We start from the raw sequence: 16146 nt of genomic DNA on the forward strand, positions 1-16146 counted from the left end.
TGCCATCCAGAGGGACCTGTACAAGCTTGAGAAGTGGGCCCATGTGGGCCTCATGAGGCTCAACAGGCCAAGTGCAGGGTCCTGCACATGCGTCACGACAACTCCCGGTATCAGCACAGGCTGTGGGATGAAGGGATTGAAAGCATCCTGCAGAGAAGGACATGGGGGTACTGGTGGATGAAATGCTGGACATGAACTGGTGATGTGCTCTCACAGCCCAGATGGCCAGCCATTTCCTGGGCTGCATCAGAAGAAGCGTGGCCAGCAGGTCGAAGGAGAGGATTCTGCCCCTCTGCTCTGCTCCTGTGAGAACCCCCTGCGGTGCTGTGTCCAGCTCTGGAGCCCTCAGCACAGGAAAGACAGGGACCTGTTGGAGCAGGTCCAGAGGAGGCCACAAAAATGATCCTAGGGATGGAACACATCCCCTGTGAGTAAAGGCTGAGAGAGTTGGGGTTGTTCAGCCTGCAGAAGAGAAGGCACCGGGGACACCTTATTACAGCCTTCAGTGCTTAAAGGGGGCTTATAAGAAAGAAGGGGACAAACTTTTTTAGCAAGGCCTGTTGCGATAGGACAAGGGGTAATGGTTTTAAACTAGAAGAGGGTAGATTTAGACTAGGTGTAAGGAAGAAAATTTTCACAATGAGGGTGGTGAAACATTGCAACAGGTTGCCCAGAGAGGTAGTTGATGCCCCATCCCTGAACACTTTCAAGGTCAGGTTGGATGGGGCTCTGAGCAACCTGATCTAATTGGACATGTCCCTGCTCTTTGCAGAGGTGTTGGACTAGGTGGCGTCTAAAGGTCCCTTCCAACCCAACCTATTCTATGATTGTGTGAGTCACTTGCCTCATAATACTTGACCCTGTATTTCCCTGGCTCGGCAGGAACCCATCGCAAGAGGAAAGTCTCCCACAGAAGAAGCCCTGCTCAACCCATGAACCCATGAATACCCAACATTCATGGCACAGACTGTTGAATTTTCCACAGAAAACAGAAATCACTGGAAGAGCTAATGTTGTCTGTCAAAATGATTGAGAGACATATCCAGGCCATAAATAAGAAATAAGTAAATACATTTATTCCCAAAATTTTCCTATGATGAGGAAAAAGGTAGATAATATAAAAGCTGAGCTTTTCAAAGTCTCAGTAATTTTTCATGCCGAAATCCCACTGTGCTAAACCCTCATTAACCTGATGCATTGCAACAGCAGAGAGGACAAAGAAAGGAGGTGCCGAGCACTTCAGTGGGAGTCATGAGATTGTATTAGAGGGATTAATCCAGCCCTCCTGACCTCACTGCACAGTAATAGCCAGCCTAAAATCTTGCACAGGACATGAACCTTAAAACAGCATAGAAAAAAAGATTAACCTTGAACCGGAAGCGATTTGGTGTCTGATACTCTCCTGTGAGGAGGACAGTGTTGATATCATTTCCGAAGAGGGAAGGTGATGGCAGCCTTGTTAATGTAGTCTCAAATCCTTGGGAAAAAGATGTTGCAATGTGATTGTGTTGAACTGGACATCAGCACATGCATAAATTGGAGAGGTCAGCCTGCAACTTACCTGCCTGAGTTGATCTTGTTGAACCATCCACTTTATACCCATGATTTGAAGGGAAAAAACACCAGGGCACACTGGTACTGCTCTCAGGACTCCAGCAGCAGCCACGCAAGGTGCAGGTTCTCTGATTCAAGGACATGAGGGGCACAAATGAGTTGATTTTACATAAACAAATCCTCTGTACTAAAACAGTTAAAATGCACATGGAACATATTTTACCCCAAACACCAGAAACCTTAATAATATATGCAACCAGATCAACTCCTCCTCTGAATCTCTATTGAGTGAATCCAGTGGCACAGAATACGCTAAATAGAAATGATTTTTTTCTGGATTCAGATTGGAAACTTGCTTATTAGACATTCATTCTTTCTTAAAACTACAAGATCCGCAGGCAAAAAGAAAGTTTGAAAAGAATTACTGAAGCATTTGAGCTGTGACAGCTGCGGTATAGTCTGAGCAAAAGTCGCACACTGGAAAGGGGGTAAAAGTTATAGTTAGCTTAACATCTGGTAAACATCTGGTTAAACATCTACATACTCATAATTGATCATCATATGTAGTACCTACATTTTAATGTAATTTTCCAGGACCAGAAATGTTCAGATTGCTTCTGCAGAACCATCAATCAACCATAAATCAGCCATAAATCAACTGTTTGTTCTTTCTTTTTTTTTTTTTTATTTTTAAATCCCCAAGCAAATAAACCTATTGTTTAAAGTATGTATTTCAGTGTAGTGGCACCAACCTTTACACTATATTTCAGTAGTCTTACAAGCTTTTCTGTTAGGAATTAACTTATTCACATGCTGTTTGCATGAGTTATGTTTGAAGATAAGATTTGGGTAATACATCACTAAGCTTCCACACATTTTCTCACATTAAAACCCCAACTCATTACTTAGGGCAAAGGCCAGTATTAACACAAGCTTCACTGAGGACAAAGGGCAGTGTCCATAAGTGATCTCAGGTATCCAAATCCAGTATGCAGATCTTCAAGACCTTTCCCTCCACCTGCCCACCAACAAAAGCTGTTTCTGCCTTCATCTGATTGTGCTCAAGTGTTTTTGGTGTTTGTGCCATGTTTATTTAAAATATTCTGCAGCTTGAAACAGCTGGAGATGGTCCAAAATCTCTACTGCTGTAGAGATTGGTGGCACTTGGTTTTGGGTTATAGAGCCCAACCTGGTCGGTGAAGGTCAAATTCTTCTCTCAGCCTCTGAACAGAGCAAAGATAAGCCAGCTCCAGCCCAGAAATCACACAAGTGCTGAAGGAAAGCACAGAGGGGGCTCACAGAGTCACTGGCTTGGGAAGTCTTAGTGGGTTTATTCAGTAGTGATTGCACATAGCACAGAAATCTCTGCAAAACCACCCCAGATAAAACCCAGATTCACCAAACAGAGAAATGTTTATCCCTCTGTCACAGGCTCATCTTATCAGAAAACATGTCTGCTGTCATTTTCATTAGGTTCCAAGCAAAAAAAACACAACTGGGGGAGAGATATAGTGACTAATTTTCCCCCACAGATTAATTAACTTAACTTAATTAATTAATTAACCCACAGATTAATGCACTTTTTAAGGCTGTGAAAAACCCATGCTCATGTTCCACCTTCCCAACTCCCACCACAAGATTTCCTTATTTCCCATTTTATAAACTATTTCAGAATAAATGAGAAGAAGCACCAATCCCTTCCAAGACTCCAGAGATCACAGCTTTGCTCCCTTACTTCATTTACTTCATACATAGGGTAATATCCTAAATACACAAGAACAGAGTTTCTCCCTTCATCCTTTTATCCCTTCCTAGACCAGTGACTCTCTCATGCAATGCACAATAGCTTGAACAACAGATTTTCCTAAAGCCTGGTAGTTCAAGCATCTGCGTTCCCAACTTCATAAACATGCTTTTCTTTTTCCCCAGTTACTTCTCATGAATACTTGTTGACTATTTGCAGCAGTTTCTTTACAGTCCAGTGATGTTCTTCTAGCTAGATGTTATTCTAGTGGATTTGTAAGCTATAGCTCTGTTTTTGTGGCACATTGAGCTTGCTGCATAAGGAAGTAAATACCTAAGTGCAAGATCAGTTATGCCTGACACAGGGAAAGGAGCAGAGTTCATCCAAAGACACTGGAGAGGACGTTATAAAAGCTATCATTTAGTGTAAATAAAGATGTGAGCTGATCACAGCCTCTGAGCTATAAAACCAGCATAATAGACACCAATACACAATAAAGCCAAAAGGAAAGTCAAAGCTTAATTAGAAATAATCCTGGATACAAGGAAACAGTTTACACCAACGTACAGTATGAAATGACTTCTGAACATTGAACTGAGCAAAGATCAAAAGAATAGCTTGCCTGTGAGCTGAACTAAAATGTTTCCACTATGTGCACCCAAACAAACCTCTGCCAGCAGGATATTTGGGGAAAAAAATACACGAGCCAAAACAAAAACAATACACCCTTCCCCCAAACTTTCAGAGGTATCAGTCCAATACGGACTACATTAGCTCTGCTCGTGGTGGTTCATTTTTGGCTGGTCGCTCTTCTTGTCTAGTCGAACTTCCTGGCAATTTTCCACAGCAGTGAATAGTTAATAAATATCTACTTTCTTTCAGCATGTCTGTCTTCTTCAACCCCGTGACTGGTTAATAAATACCTATTTGCTTTCCATACTATCCTATGCAATCCTACTCATTTTCTGGCTTCATCTGGGACATCTTCAGTGAATATAGAAACCAAGACAGACACTAACCTGCTATATGAGCTTAGGCAAATAATTATTTTCCCAGCTGCTGTTCATTCTGAAAACCACTAATGGAAACCACTGCAGAAGAGTTATGTTATTCTAAGCAGGTACCTGTAGCTTTACAGCTCTGCTGGTTGCTGTGTTAGAATAGCCTAAAGAAGGACAACCAAAATGCTTCCAGGAGAAAATTTATACAGGAATAAATGGACACACTGGGGTGGGACTATGGCTTCTGTCAGGCATGCACCTAACAGCTTTTATCAGGGCACAGGTTAAAGGTGATATTTATCTTTAATCCAGTGAAATCTGCTCCCTGGTCTTCACTAAGAAAAGAACAGATTCAGGAATAATTTATTTTACCTCTATTTCCAGAGCAGGTACCCCAATGTTCAAATCTTCATCTGGCCCTACTTTTCTGCTGGTATCTATAATTTTATTATTTTTAATTTTTTCTAATTAGTGATGGTAAAAAGGAAAGGCAGACTTACAAGAAGGTTTACAGTTGCAGCCAGGGCAAAATTATTTTCCTCACTGTATGATGAGTGCAGCACTTAATGTGGGGTGACTGGTTCAAAGGTAGTAATTAAAGATTAAAGTGATCTGCATGACTGCTCCTACTGTGGTGTGCTTGCTCCTGGGGGATGCAGGAACCAAAAGAGCAGAGGAACAGGCTGTGATTTGAGCCTTTACTAACCCGTTCACCTGCAGGACTTTATTGAACAATATATCATAACAAAACCCGTGGCATGACAGAAGCTTTAACAACTGTCATTTCTGGAATTGGACTGGGAATTTCCTCAGAGACTGGGGGAGCTGGTTAATCATTTTTTATACTCTGTGAATGACATAAACATCACACATAATATATTCACTATTTTTTCTCATAAGCTTCCGCCCCGAAACCAAAGAAAGATGCCAGGCATCCACCGGCTTCCATCAGAAAATGAGAACATCCACCATAAAGATGAAAAATAATAATGATAATAAAAATAACAATAACAGCCTTTCAAGACCAACTACTACAAAAATGTTTTGAATGTGACAGCACTGAAAAATTAAGATGATACTTTTCACTAGGAATCTTAACTCATAGGTTCTTAGGCCCAAATGTAATTTCTAAACTCTGCGATCTCCCAGATAAGAAACACCACAACCAAGAAAGGAAGACACTGAGATTAAAATTGGTTCTGAAGGGAAACTGTGACCACATCTTTTATATTATAAAATTATTGTCCATCTGGGTAAATTGCATCCTCACCTGATCTTCCTGAACTGTTATAAATGGTAGTACTTGACCATCAGACAAAAACAAACTGTACAGGCAAAGCTGTTAAAAGTAAAGAGTGACCCTCTTTGGCTGCTTGATGTCCGACTAATTTTATTTCCACCTACCCCAAAACAAAACTACTGGGGAGTACTTTGGCATTGGTTTTCAGACTTTGACAGCAAACTGTTACAGTGGCTAGAAAAACCTTCTGTCAATGGGCTGAAATGGGTTATACAGGAGTTACACTACCCTGCAAAGCGTTCATACAATTACAGTTTAAAAAATGTTGAGAAGACAACTGATACAGCAGAGAGAAGTTATATTTTTGTACTGAAGCATGAGGCTTTATGGGATAAAGCTTATTTTCTGATTTTTTTTCTAGAATGGTTTCAGACCTTTGTTGCTACTTGATCCGGGATGCAGTCAATTCTCTCTGCTATTAATATGTTCGGACATTGTGGCACAAATTCTGTAAGGGAATTAAATTAATGGGTTATTACCAGGATATCCAAAATATATACTCTAACCATTAATATAGATTCAAATGAGTGCAAATTATTGATAGTGCGATTTATCTTACCTTTGAAAAATGGCACAAAACTATTTTACATAAAGGGATTTTTAAGTTTTTGAACCTATTGGGGACATTGATAATTATTTCTTAAGGTATGTATTAATCCAAGTAAAGTCCTGTAGTTCAATGTGCATTGCTTCTTGTGAAAATATATGCTAAATTAAAATGGGAAGGACATTTCTTTTTCTTAAATGGTACTGTGCTCTGCCATTCTCACAGGTGCTCCTTCCTCTGAAATACTGTTCTTCGATAGGAGCTTGAATTACAGCATCAAGTAAAAGCACCTTAAAGCTCCATAAAGTTTCTCCATTAGGTTTCAGGTTTGTCAGACTGAATTTAAGGTGACCTTTTGGCAGTTTTAGCTGACAAAAGGGTACAGAATTGTTGTTTTCTTTTTTACTTGACATATTTTGGAACACTGTATATATTTGGAATAAGAACTACGAAGCGTAAAATCTTGTCTCAGGCTGAGATGCACACAAATACATGGACTCGCCTCATTGCATTATCTGCAATACAGGCACTTGCACTTTTTTGCCCAGGGAGATTTGTACTCATATTGTGACTGAAACAGGCAGAAAATATGCAGATATTAGAGTATATGGGCAGTTTTACTAAAGCATTAAATTGTTTGTTTTGTACTAGCAATTATTTTATTTTTACTGCCATATTCCTCTCCAAGGTTTTTGCTTCAATCCCTATGGCAAATAGAATTACTCACACAAAATGGAACCGTATGTAAAGGAGGGTGCTCTATATCACCTCCCTGTAAAACATGTGGTTTCATTGGTAGGAAACACTATAGGTTTTTATGGCTATAATGTATGTTTCACACAATTTGGCTGCTCCCACATAGTCTCCCTGACCCCTTGTTTTTTTTCAGTGTTGTCTTTTTTATATTCAAAAATTTTGAAATTATACCAGTTCTATGTATATAAAACAAGTCCAGTGTTGGGTGGAAAGGATAGAAGTTCTCTTCAGTACAATAAATTCTGAGTCACGCAATTTATTTTGTTCATGACTAGTAACTTTACTGATGTTATCTCTAGGAAGGATTGACCATGGTTCATCTTTTGGTCATGACAAGAACATAACAGTGACACTAAGACTCAGTAATTTACAGTGCCTTTTTTTTTTTTTAATCACTTAAATGTCCATTTTCCTGAGAAGTCTGGATCAAACAGTGACAGAAATGAGGCCAACAGTTAGTACCTGAAGCTCTGGGGCACTACAACAGTCTCAGCAAGCAGAGGAGAGCAGCTGTCACTCAGCGTTTTTGCTCTGGTCCTACAGCAGCAATGGGAAGCACTCACCTCTAGTTTTGACTCCGGATTGTCCTGATGCTAAAAGCCCAATGAGGACACAGGCTATGATCGCCACCAGGCAGAAGAGGACAATCAGCGTGATTTCCAGCTCACTGAACTTCCTCTTGCTCATCTACACCCAGAGAAACACCATCGGTATAAGGAAAACAGAGGGAGCAGCTTGGAAAACTCCATAAATTACATTATTAACTTAATAAATTAGAGAAATCTATAAGCGATTCAGGTTTTGAACCACATCCCCTAATCCCAGGGTTTAAATAACACACTCCTTGAGGACTAAGTGCAAAAAATCTCTTATTAAGGCTAATTCACACAGCACAGATTACTGCGTTATTACACCAGTGGGCAATCACCAAGAAAAGTGTTTTGTTCCCTGCAAACCACTTTATGCACAAAGAACAATTTTCTCCTGAGATTAACTATGGAGTTTCTTACTTGTTACTGAAATTACTGAAACAGAAAACAAACAAAACCCCATTCCTTTTTTTCCTCCTTCTTCTTTTTTTTTCCCAAGTTTTCTTTCCTTCTTTAGAACAAACACAAACTATACCCTGGTTTATAAAGCAGGAGTTTAACTGCTTAAACATACTCAACACAGCCTCTAATGAGCTCTGATTGCATCTTGCGACACATGGGAAAGGCAAAACATAGGCAATGGGGTAAATTACTTATTTGCAAAGTGGAAGAATGTGTCATGCGTATCATCCCATGGGATTTCACAGGGGCTGCAGTTCAGTGAGAGCAGAAGGAACTGCCACACAAGGCACACTGGTTGCTGCTGAAATCACAGCTGAAAGGAGGGAGAGGATGTGGGTGGAGTCAGTGCCTTAAAATGCTGTGTTTTAAACACTTGTGGTCTTCCCAGTATTGCTTGCTCGTGAGGCACAGCGGAGGAGGGCGTGCTGGGCCAAGAGGGCTGTGCTGGCTGCAGGGCCAGCTGCTCAGCCCGGCGCAAAGAACGGCACCGCGCCACTGATGTTGAACGGCTCACCAGCAATAAAACGAATCAAAACTGAGCTCCAGCATCCAGATCAATAGACTCTGGCAGCAGCTACTGCTTTGTGTATTTGGTTAAGACAGTTAACCTTATAAAACAGCCTTAAAAATGCAGAGAAATTGGCTCTTTTTAACCAAAGCAAGAAAGTGCGGGAATACATGTGCTGTGCACTGGCATATCAAAACACATTCACATGTTTTAATGATGACCCAAAAGAATGAAAAATACTTTAGAACAAGCTTTTGTTTGTGCGAAATAACAGTTTAAGTTTATTGTGTATTTTTGCTTCCCATTTCTTCCAAGTATAACCTATCACCCCACCCTCACCCCAAATCATGGAAATCCCACAGCCCCAGGGATGAATGAAGCAGAAAAGCAATACTGGCCCATCAACGGTCCCCAGAAGAATAAAGCTAGTACTTAGATAACTAGGTGCTTTGTGGTACAGTGATGAATAAAGAAGCTTTTATAAATAGCATAGTGCTGTTCGTACTTTCTCCATTAATATAAACATTTATAGCCGTTTTTAATATTATGATTAGTGTTATTCCCCGGGGAATATTGTATTTAAAGTCTGCAACTAACTTGTATATTGAAAACCATACATCTTACGGCCTCTTCTTTACAATGAGGAGATCATATTCCAGCAGTTCCTCTCCTGAGTTCCCTTTAACATTCCCTGAATACATGCTGACTTGGAGTCCTAAAATGTAACGTTCAATTTTCTGAAAACGTGAATTTTATGTAAGTTCTTGTTATCCAGCCACCCCCCTTCTCCCACGCTATAATGTTGCGTTTCAGTTTTCTCCTTCCCATTGTCTCCCTCAAACCTGAGACTTTTGAAATAAGGCTTTATAATTTATATATGTATATAAATGTGACATATATAAAGTGGGCTTGTGTGATGTGTACCCAGGAGAAATGTAAAGTTCTCCAGAAGCTTGGATGCAATAAAATGAAGGACATACCTTAAAGCCCCTCTTCTTCCTTCATCTGCTGCTCTTGATTGTAACTTTGATCACCCAAACCGATGCTTTATCCTTTGCTGTTATCAGTTATTGCATTGCTTGTTGAGCAGCCTACCAATGGCAGGTACATACATAATTACAGGCAGATTGCAGAAACCATTTGGACTAAACACAGTTACTGTGATTACAGCAGCCAAAGAATGCCTGGTTAATTAGTAACATTTTGGTTCATTAAGATGCATCGGGTCCTGCAAGTAAGAGAAAAGTGGCAATAAAATGCCAATAAGCTCATCCATGTTGCACGACTAAACAGTTTTTATTCTCTACTTTTTCCATATCTTTGTTACTAGAAACTCCATAGAACCTTCACATTCTTTGTCCACCATTTCTGCTTTAAGCACCACAAAAAGTCATTAAATGTACCCAGAGGAGGAAAAGAGCCATTAAAATAGTTGCAGGCGAGAACTGAATTTATGACCATTAAAACTTTTTTAGGAATGAACTATAAAGTAGTAATTTTAGTATTAATATAAACAGATTTCATGGGATACTAACAATAAATGTCAAAAGCAGAAGAAAAAGATGAAAGACTAACATAGAAAAGAATTTATGGGGAAGAGGCTTCAATCACAATCTTAATATGAAACCCTCATATGTAACTGGGTTTTGTCTATTTCTCACAACAGATAGAATCTTAACATTAGATCTTTATTTTCCAAAGGAGTGCTTTTAATTCATACTATTACAGTATTTAAAAGTTATTTTTCAGTAACACAGAAATGGCTGAGAAGTGCCACTTGTATTTTTTTAACTGTTCACAAATTTATTCAATTTCCTGAATATTTCACCTCCCACTGTGAAGTGCAGGAATAAAACGGATCCTCTCTGAGCACAAAGGGAATGGTCTTCTTTTCCTTTGTCAGCACTTAAAAGAAACAAAATCAATCATACATAAAGAGCACGGGGGCTCTCCTGTAACCATCCATCTTTACACGAATCAGTGCCACCACTTTCAATGACTCTGTTTTTGAAACGCAGCCTGGTATTTGGCTATCTCACCCTCTCCGTCTCATTGTAATGTCATGCATGTCCGCATGTGTGCAAGTAAGCTCTGGAAATGGAATTCTAACATCCCTCTCAATATTGCTAATACGCTGCTTTTTAAGTGCATACAAAGAAATAATGGTTTCACGTGGATTATGAAGATATCAATGGTTTGGGAGGCCTGGGCTTTTTGTCTGATGTATATCTGTTTTCCAAGGTTTATATCTTCATTTAACTGTTCCAGGAAAGTACTCAGTTCGGCAAAGCATTAGGCCATGTGTTTCCGTTAAACATGTCTGTAGTCCCCTTGCCATCAATATAACTATTTGCTTAAGTGCTTTCTTGAATTCACGGTGCTACAAGCTTACATTATCAATCACCTAGTGAACATTTTCTATGCAACCTGAGAGCATAAAAGCACTGAACAAAAAGGTCTCACAAGAGGGTTAACCAGCAGGTTTCCTAACTGAGTATATTTTCATTAGTCTACAAAGGATATCAACAACAGGGCTTTCAGGTCAAGATGTGATATTGAACTCCAAGAAGCAGGAATGGGGAAGGCTTTTCAGTTGGGGACACTGAGAGACCATAAAGACAACCAAGATCTCTATTAAATCAAGAGCTGGAACAGCATGGTCTCTGCTATGTCCTGCTTTGGTTTCCAGAAATTAAGAGCAGATTCATTTCTGAAGGCTGGTAAGAAGCATTACTGGAAGCCCAGGAGTATAGGCTAGACTGTAGAGAACCATGTAGAAAAACAGGCTAGGAAATTAGGTACTGTTAAAAATGTAGTAATTTAAAAAGAGACATTTATCTCTTAGTTTAACTGGGCCATTTTTAATGACATCACATACAACTTGAAATCTTGTTAGCTGGTCATAGCTCCCTGGTTTTATTCATTCTGATAGTTGTGCTAATAACTGAATTTTCAGCTAAGGGACCACGTTAGGAAAAAGAAATATCTTACGCTTTTTCTACAGTTTCACGAGATTTGTTTTCCCCCTGTTTTGGTATAAAATATTTATTTGAAGTTACATTTTGGAACCTTTAAGTCCTGCAAGAAGCAGCTTACAGATTACCAGTTCAGTCAGGAACATAATCATTAACCATCATGGAAGGACATCTATCACAGATCCAACAGGAGCCCACTCCTGTACTCCCCATATGCAATGCTTGCACGGCTGAAACCATTCTGCAATCACAGTTCAGCAAATTGGGAGCTCTTCAGTGCAGCTATGGTTCTATTCAAGGAAGAAAGAAGGCTGAGCAGTTTTTAGAGGCAGCAACAGGGAACTCTGTGCTCAAAGACTCATCTCTCAAGCCTGGGAAAAAGAAACTATCTTGATTTACCTTCAGCTCATGACAAGGCAGCTGACAACTGAGGTCTCCTCCTTCTCTGAAACACTAGATGCAGCCCTTGTCCCTTCAGAAGGAGGAGATATCAGCCCTTATCACCTTTCTGTGTACCAAAGCGCAAGTGACTGTTCAGTGCACAGAGCCATAGGTCTGTGCTCCACTCCCAGGTCAGCTACTCATTTGCCGACTGTCAGCTGCTGATCATCATGCACTCATCATCTGCTTGCTTCGTGATCTTCCATATGGGTAATGAAGATGGAAATAGTTCTGTGAATGCTTCTACAGTCTTTAGATGAAAGGCACTGTGTGAAAGCAGGGTAATGTTCACACCAAGACACAACCTGAGACAAAACTAGGCAAAGATGGGAAAGCTTCTGGGAGAGCTGTGAGAAGATTCTACTTTAACAATTTACATAGTTCAGATCTGAACAGATTTGCATTACTCTGGTGTGAATAGAATATCGCAGGGCCTCAACAAAACATATGTCACCGTGAGGTCACATTAAGTGAATTATGGTTTGGTTAGTGATGTCTAAAGCTTTTTACCTAGAGAACAGAAGAGGGTCCAGCCTCTCCAAGGAGTCACTGGATTGTTACCCCAGGGAGCCTTACAGCCCCTGAAGTTTCTGGCTGCTATGCCCTGCTGAACAAATGCCTTGTGATCTGTGACCTGAGGTGCTGGTCCCGTCACCTGCTCTGGTAGGAGCACCCCATGGCTCCCCCACACTCGGGCTCCTCCCCCATGTGTGGGGACAGGGGACCATGCGCAAGTTCCTCCCTGGCTGTATGGGCACAGTTGTACTACAGTTTATATCTAAATATATCTGCATATATCTGAACATTACAGATCCTGCACACATTCAGTAATAACTTACTTTTCCTGACACAAAACAAATATCCTAGCTGTGCAAAAGTTAAATAATTGGGTCAAATCAACATTTTGGTGAGAGTCTCAGATTCTACATGATATGATTTAATAGGTTGTTGGCAGGAGACCCAATCTATTCCTGCTGTAACTCTGCTGCTGTAAATTGGTTTATACTGGTGATGAATTTGCTCCCAAGAATTTCAGGACATGTTGGCAAACTAATGAGGCAGATGCACGCAAGCAGAAAACTGGTCCAAATTCAGCACAGCTCTTCGATGGCTCCTGGGAAACCTGTGATAAAATTCCACCATCAAATAACAAGCAGATCGCATGGATGTTACCCCTGTCCCCAAAATCTTCCTCTTTGACTCTGAAATCAGAGAAGACTTGTTCCAGTGTCTAACTAAAAAAACCACCAAAACCAAAAACAACTTTCAAAAACAGAAGCACAGCTCCTCTTCTTACTGAAAAAGATCAGGTTTTAGAAACTCCATTAGAGCAGTCCCAGCCCCCAGAGAGAGCTAAGAGAAGCTATAACTACACTTTCGCCATTCTTATATTCATCTGGAGAGAAGGCTGGGTGCTTTTAGGGTTATTTCTCTTTTTACATAAACAGAGAATAAAATACAGAGTGCTGAAGCAGAAGTTGGACAGTAGGACTCCTTAATTTGGAAAAGAGTATCTTAGCCTTTCAGCTAAAGTCTTTGCATGTTCTCTCTGGCTTGAGTAGCATTGAATTATTAAGCTAACCTGGCACTGCTAAACAGAGGCAAAGGAAAATGTAGGTTGATACCTCTTCCCCATAATTTTTTTATAGATTGTACCTTATTTTCTTTAATCACATGACTAAATGGAAACCTGGATAAAGACAGAAGCCTTACCTGAGCCCCCTGGGAAATTTTTATCGCAACTCCAAATCTGAGCATGAAGGCACGCTGTTGTTCAGTTTTGCAACATGTTATAGGCTGCTGCAGAGGAAACAGATCTTGCCTATGTTTAGGAAAAAATCCCCAACAACTGTGAATGAATTTTAAGGAGAAACTGAGCAGGAAAAATCATTAAAAAAAAAGAAAAAAAAGAATAAAAATACGTACCTGCCCTGGAGCCTCCTTCAGGCATCAAACTGAGGTTAATGCAAATCTGGCCAAGCAAGACAAAGAACCAGGAAAGCCACACAAATGCACTGCAAACATTTTTTTTTGCCCCAAAGAAACTCTGGAGAGAATTAATTTTAATTCATTCAAAGTTGTCTCGTTTTCCTACGGCACCTCACAATTCAAGATCAGATACTGTGAGCTTGGTCTCAGACAAAATTAATATTAATTTTATAGCAACTGAAGGCCAAAAGATTTTTATTTTGTTTCTTAACCAGATACAGAAATAATGTCAGTTGAATAATGCCATTGTAATGGAAAAGTAGAATGTCTGAAGTTCATTTTCAAAGTATGTGTAATTCTAAAAGAAATGCAATTAGACATTCTATAAACTCTATCTTCTGTAGGCAAATAGGTTTCTGTGGGTCTAAACCATGGACCTTTATCCTCATTCAAAAAAACACTTTTGAGCCAACAAAGTTTAGCAGAGGTGCTGAGCATAGTCTAAGATTGAATCCCAATGTTATATATGATTTTTCATTAGGTCAAGTAAAAGATCAGTACAAGCCATGACAGTGATTGCAAAGAATTCCACCTGAACATACAGAAATTTTGCATCTCTTAGCGTAAATGAGAAAACTACTTGTGAATATCTAAAATACAGCCATCATTGCTGAAAGTCTTACTATAAGTAGTGCAGTACATGTTTCTCAGGTGCTTGTGATGGTTCAGTTGTTAAGACCTGAAATCAGAGAAAAAAACTGTTATAACAACGCTTCTAAAAAAAAAAAACCCCAAACCTCTTATTCTTTTTTTATAGTCAACATAAAAAGCGGGAACTGAGGAATCTGATGTAGAAGGAACAAGTGTCATGATGGTTTGAACCAATATCATGAATCTAAATCACTTGATTATGTCTGTAAATTAATAACTGTTGTTCTTCAAGATAGCAAATGGTAGGTCTTAGTAGAGCCAAATCTTATGTATTGCCACTATTTATTATCTATCCTTTCAGCTGAAAAAGGAATTACAAGATTGCTTGAAAAAAGTATAGTTTCTCTTTGGCTATTCATGCTTCAAGATGTGGAAATATCAAAATGTGTTTGACAGCGTTACTTGATTAAAATCTATTGTCTGCTTCTTTATTTTTTAAGCTGTAATGAGGTAGCATTAGGGGTATTAAAAAATGTAGTGTCCTACAAGCAAGCGATTTGAACCTGCCATTTGTAGCTGACAATGTTAACTTTAGGATTGACTTCACTGCCTACAAAGAAAGGGCAGAAAGGAGAATTAATATTTGCTTCCAGCTAATTGCTAGCTCTTGATAGTACATAAAATGCAAAAGTATACCACCACTAACTCCCAGATGCATCCTCACAGCTTTCTTCTGCCATCTCAAGGATGCTCCAAAGGGGATAGCATTGTCCATGTCCTTAAGGAAGTTTTGGGCTGCTGCAGCACATTCACGCTGAAGCCTACTGAGGGCTCTGCTTCAGGCAACGTGCAGATCACAGAGAGGCATTTTTGATTTGCAGTTTGATGAAAACACCCATCATAGCAAACCTGAAAAAACCCAGACAGAGAGAAGTTTAATTCACTGGTACTTATTCCTCCTCAGATATCGGAATTCACAGTTCGACTCAGCTAGCAAAATTACTTTAACGGAGCTCAGATGGGTTTTCAAGAAATGTTGACTTTTCAGAAAATGAAGGCATTATTGAAGGGTGGAACTTGGCAGTGTGTGAAATCTGAATTGTTCATGAGACACATCATAAGCTGACAGACCAAGCCCATTTTGGAGTCTTATTGCTGGGAACAGCCATCAGGTTTTACTCTCAAGTCTTCACTCTCTCAAGTTCTTCAGCTTTATGTGTTTGGGTTTTTTTTGTGTGTGTGTGTTTCTTCCTGTCTGAAATGAAACAGCAGAAAGGAATCTTCACTCCTGCTAGCAGATCTAGAAACATCAGAGACATTTCCTGAACATGGACACATCAAGGTTAACATTCAAGTTACAGATCATTGCTTTGAGTAAAAAAAAAAAAAAAAAAAGTGTATTTCTTCATATGAAACCTAATCGGGGAAGAATTGAAGAACTGGCTTCAGGAAACAAAAATGCATGTCTCGGGGCATTAAAACTCTTTAAAAAGAGAGTCTTCCCACCAGTCTTTTGAGTCCTTACCAAAGAGGAAAAAACTGTCTCTTAAACCTCCCAAAGCATGTCATTAGTTTTTTGCCTTTTAAACATTGATAAATTCACATATGTGCTTAAGTAAAGCACATACACTCTAATAATTCAACCATAGGCAAAACAAAGCCTTAGATTTAAGAGCCCAAATCACCCC

The 16146-nt window shown here is 39.6% G+C and overlaps 1 protein-coding gene across 2 annotated transcripts in view; it reads right to left on the reverse strand.

The window, feature by feature from the left end:
* SI (sucrase-isomaltase) overlaps positions 1 to 16146 on the reverse strand; it is an 86338-nt gene that overhangs the window by 45265 nt on the left and 24927 nt on the right. The window contains exons 1-5 of one of the 2 annotated variants that reach the window (XM_064457925.1): positions 9443 to 9590; positions 7466 to 7589; positions 5974 to 6047; positions 1562 to 1682; positions 1368 to 1477 (exon numbers count right to left, since the gene is read on the reverse strand). The exons of the other annotated variant lie outside the window; for it this stretch is intronic. Of the exons in view, the coding sequence (XP_064313995.1) occupies positions 1368 to 1477; positions 1562 to 1682; positions 5974 to 6047; positions 7466 to 7589 (429 nt within the window). The 5' untranslated portion in view covers positions 9443 to 9590. Of the gene's footprint in view, positions 1 to 1367; positions 1478 to 1561; positions 1683 to 5973; positions 6048 to 7465; positions 7590 to 9442; positions 9591 to 16146 lie in introns of those variants that run through there. 2 annotated transcript variants of the gene reach the window in all.

This window comes from Phalacrocorax carbo, chromosome 7 (assembly GCF_963921805.1).
Source record: "Phalacrocorax carbo chromosome 7, bPhaCar2.1, whole genome shotgun sequence".
NCBI lineage: Eukaryota > Metazoa > Chordata > Aves > Suliformes > Phalacrocoracidae > Phalacrocorax > Phalacrocorax carbo.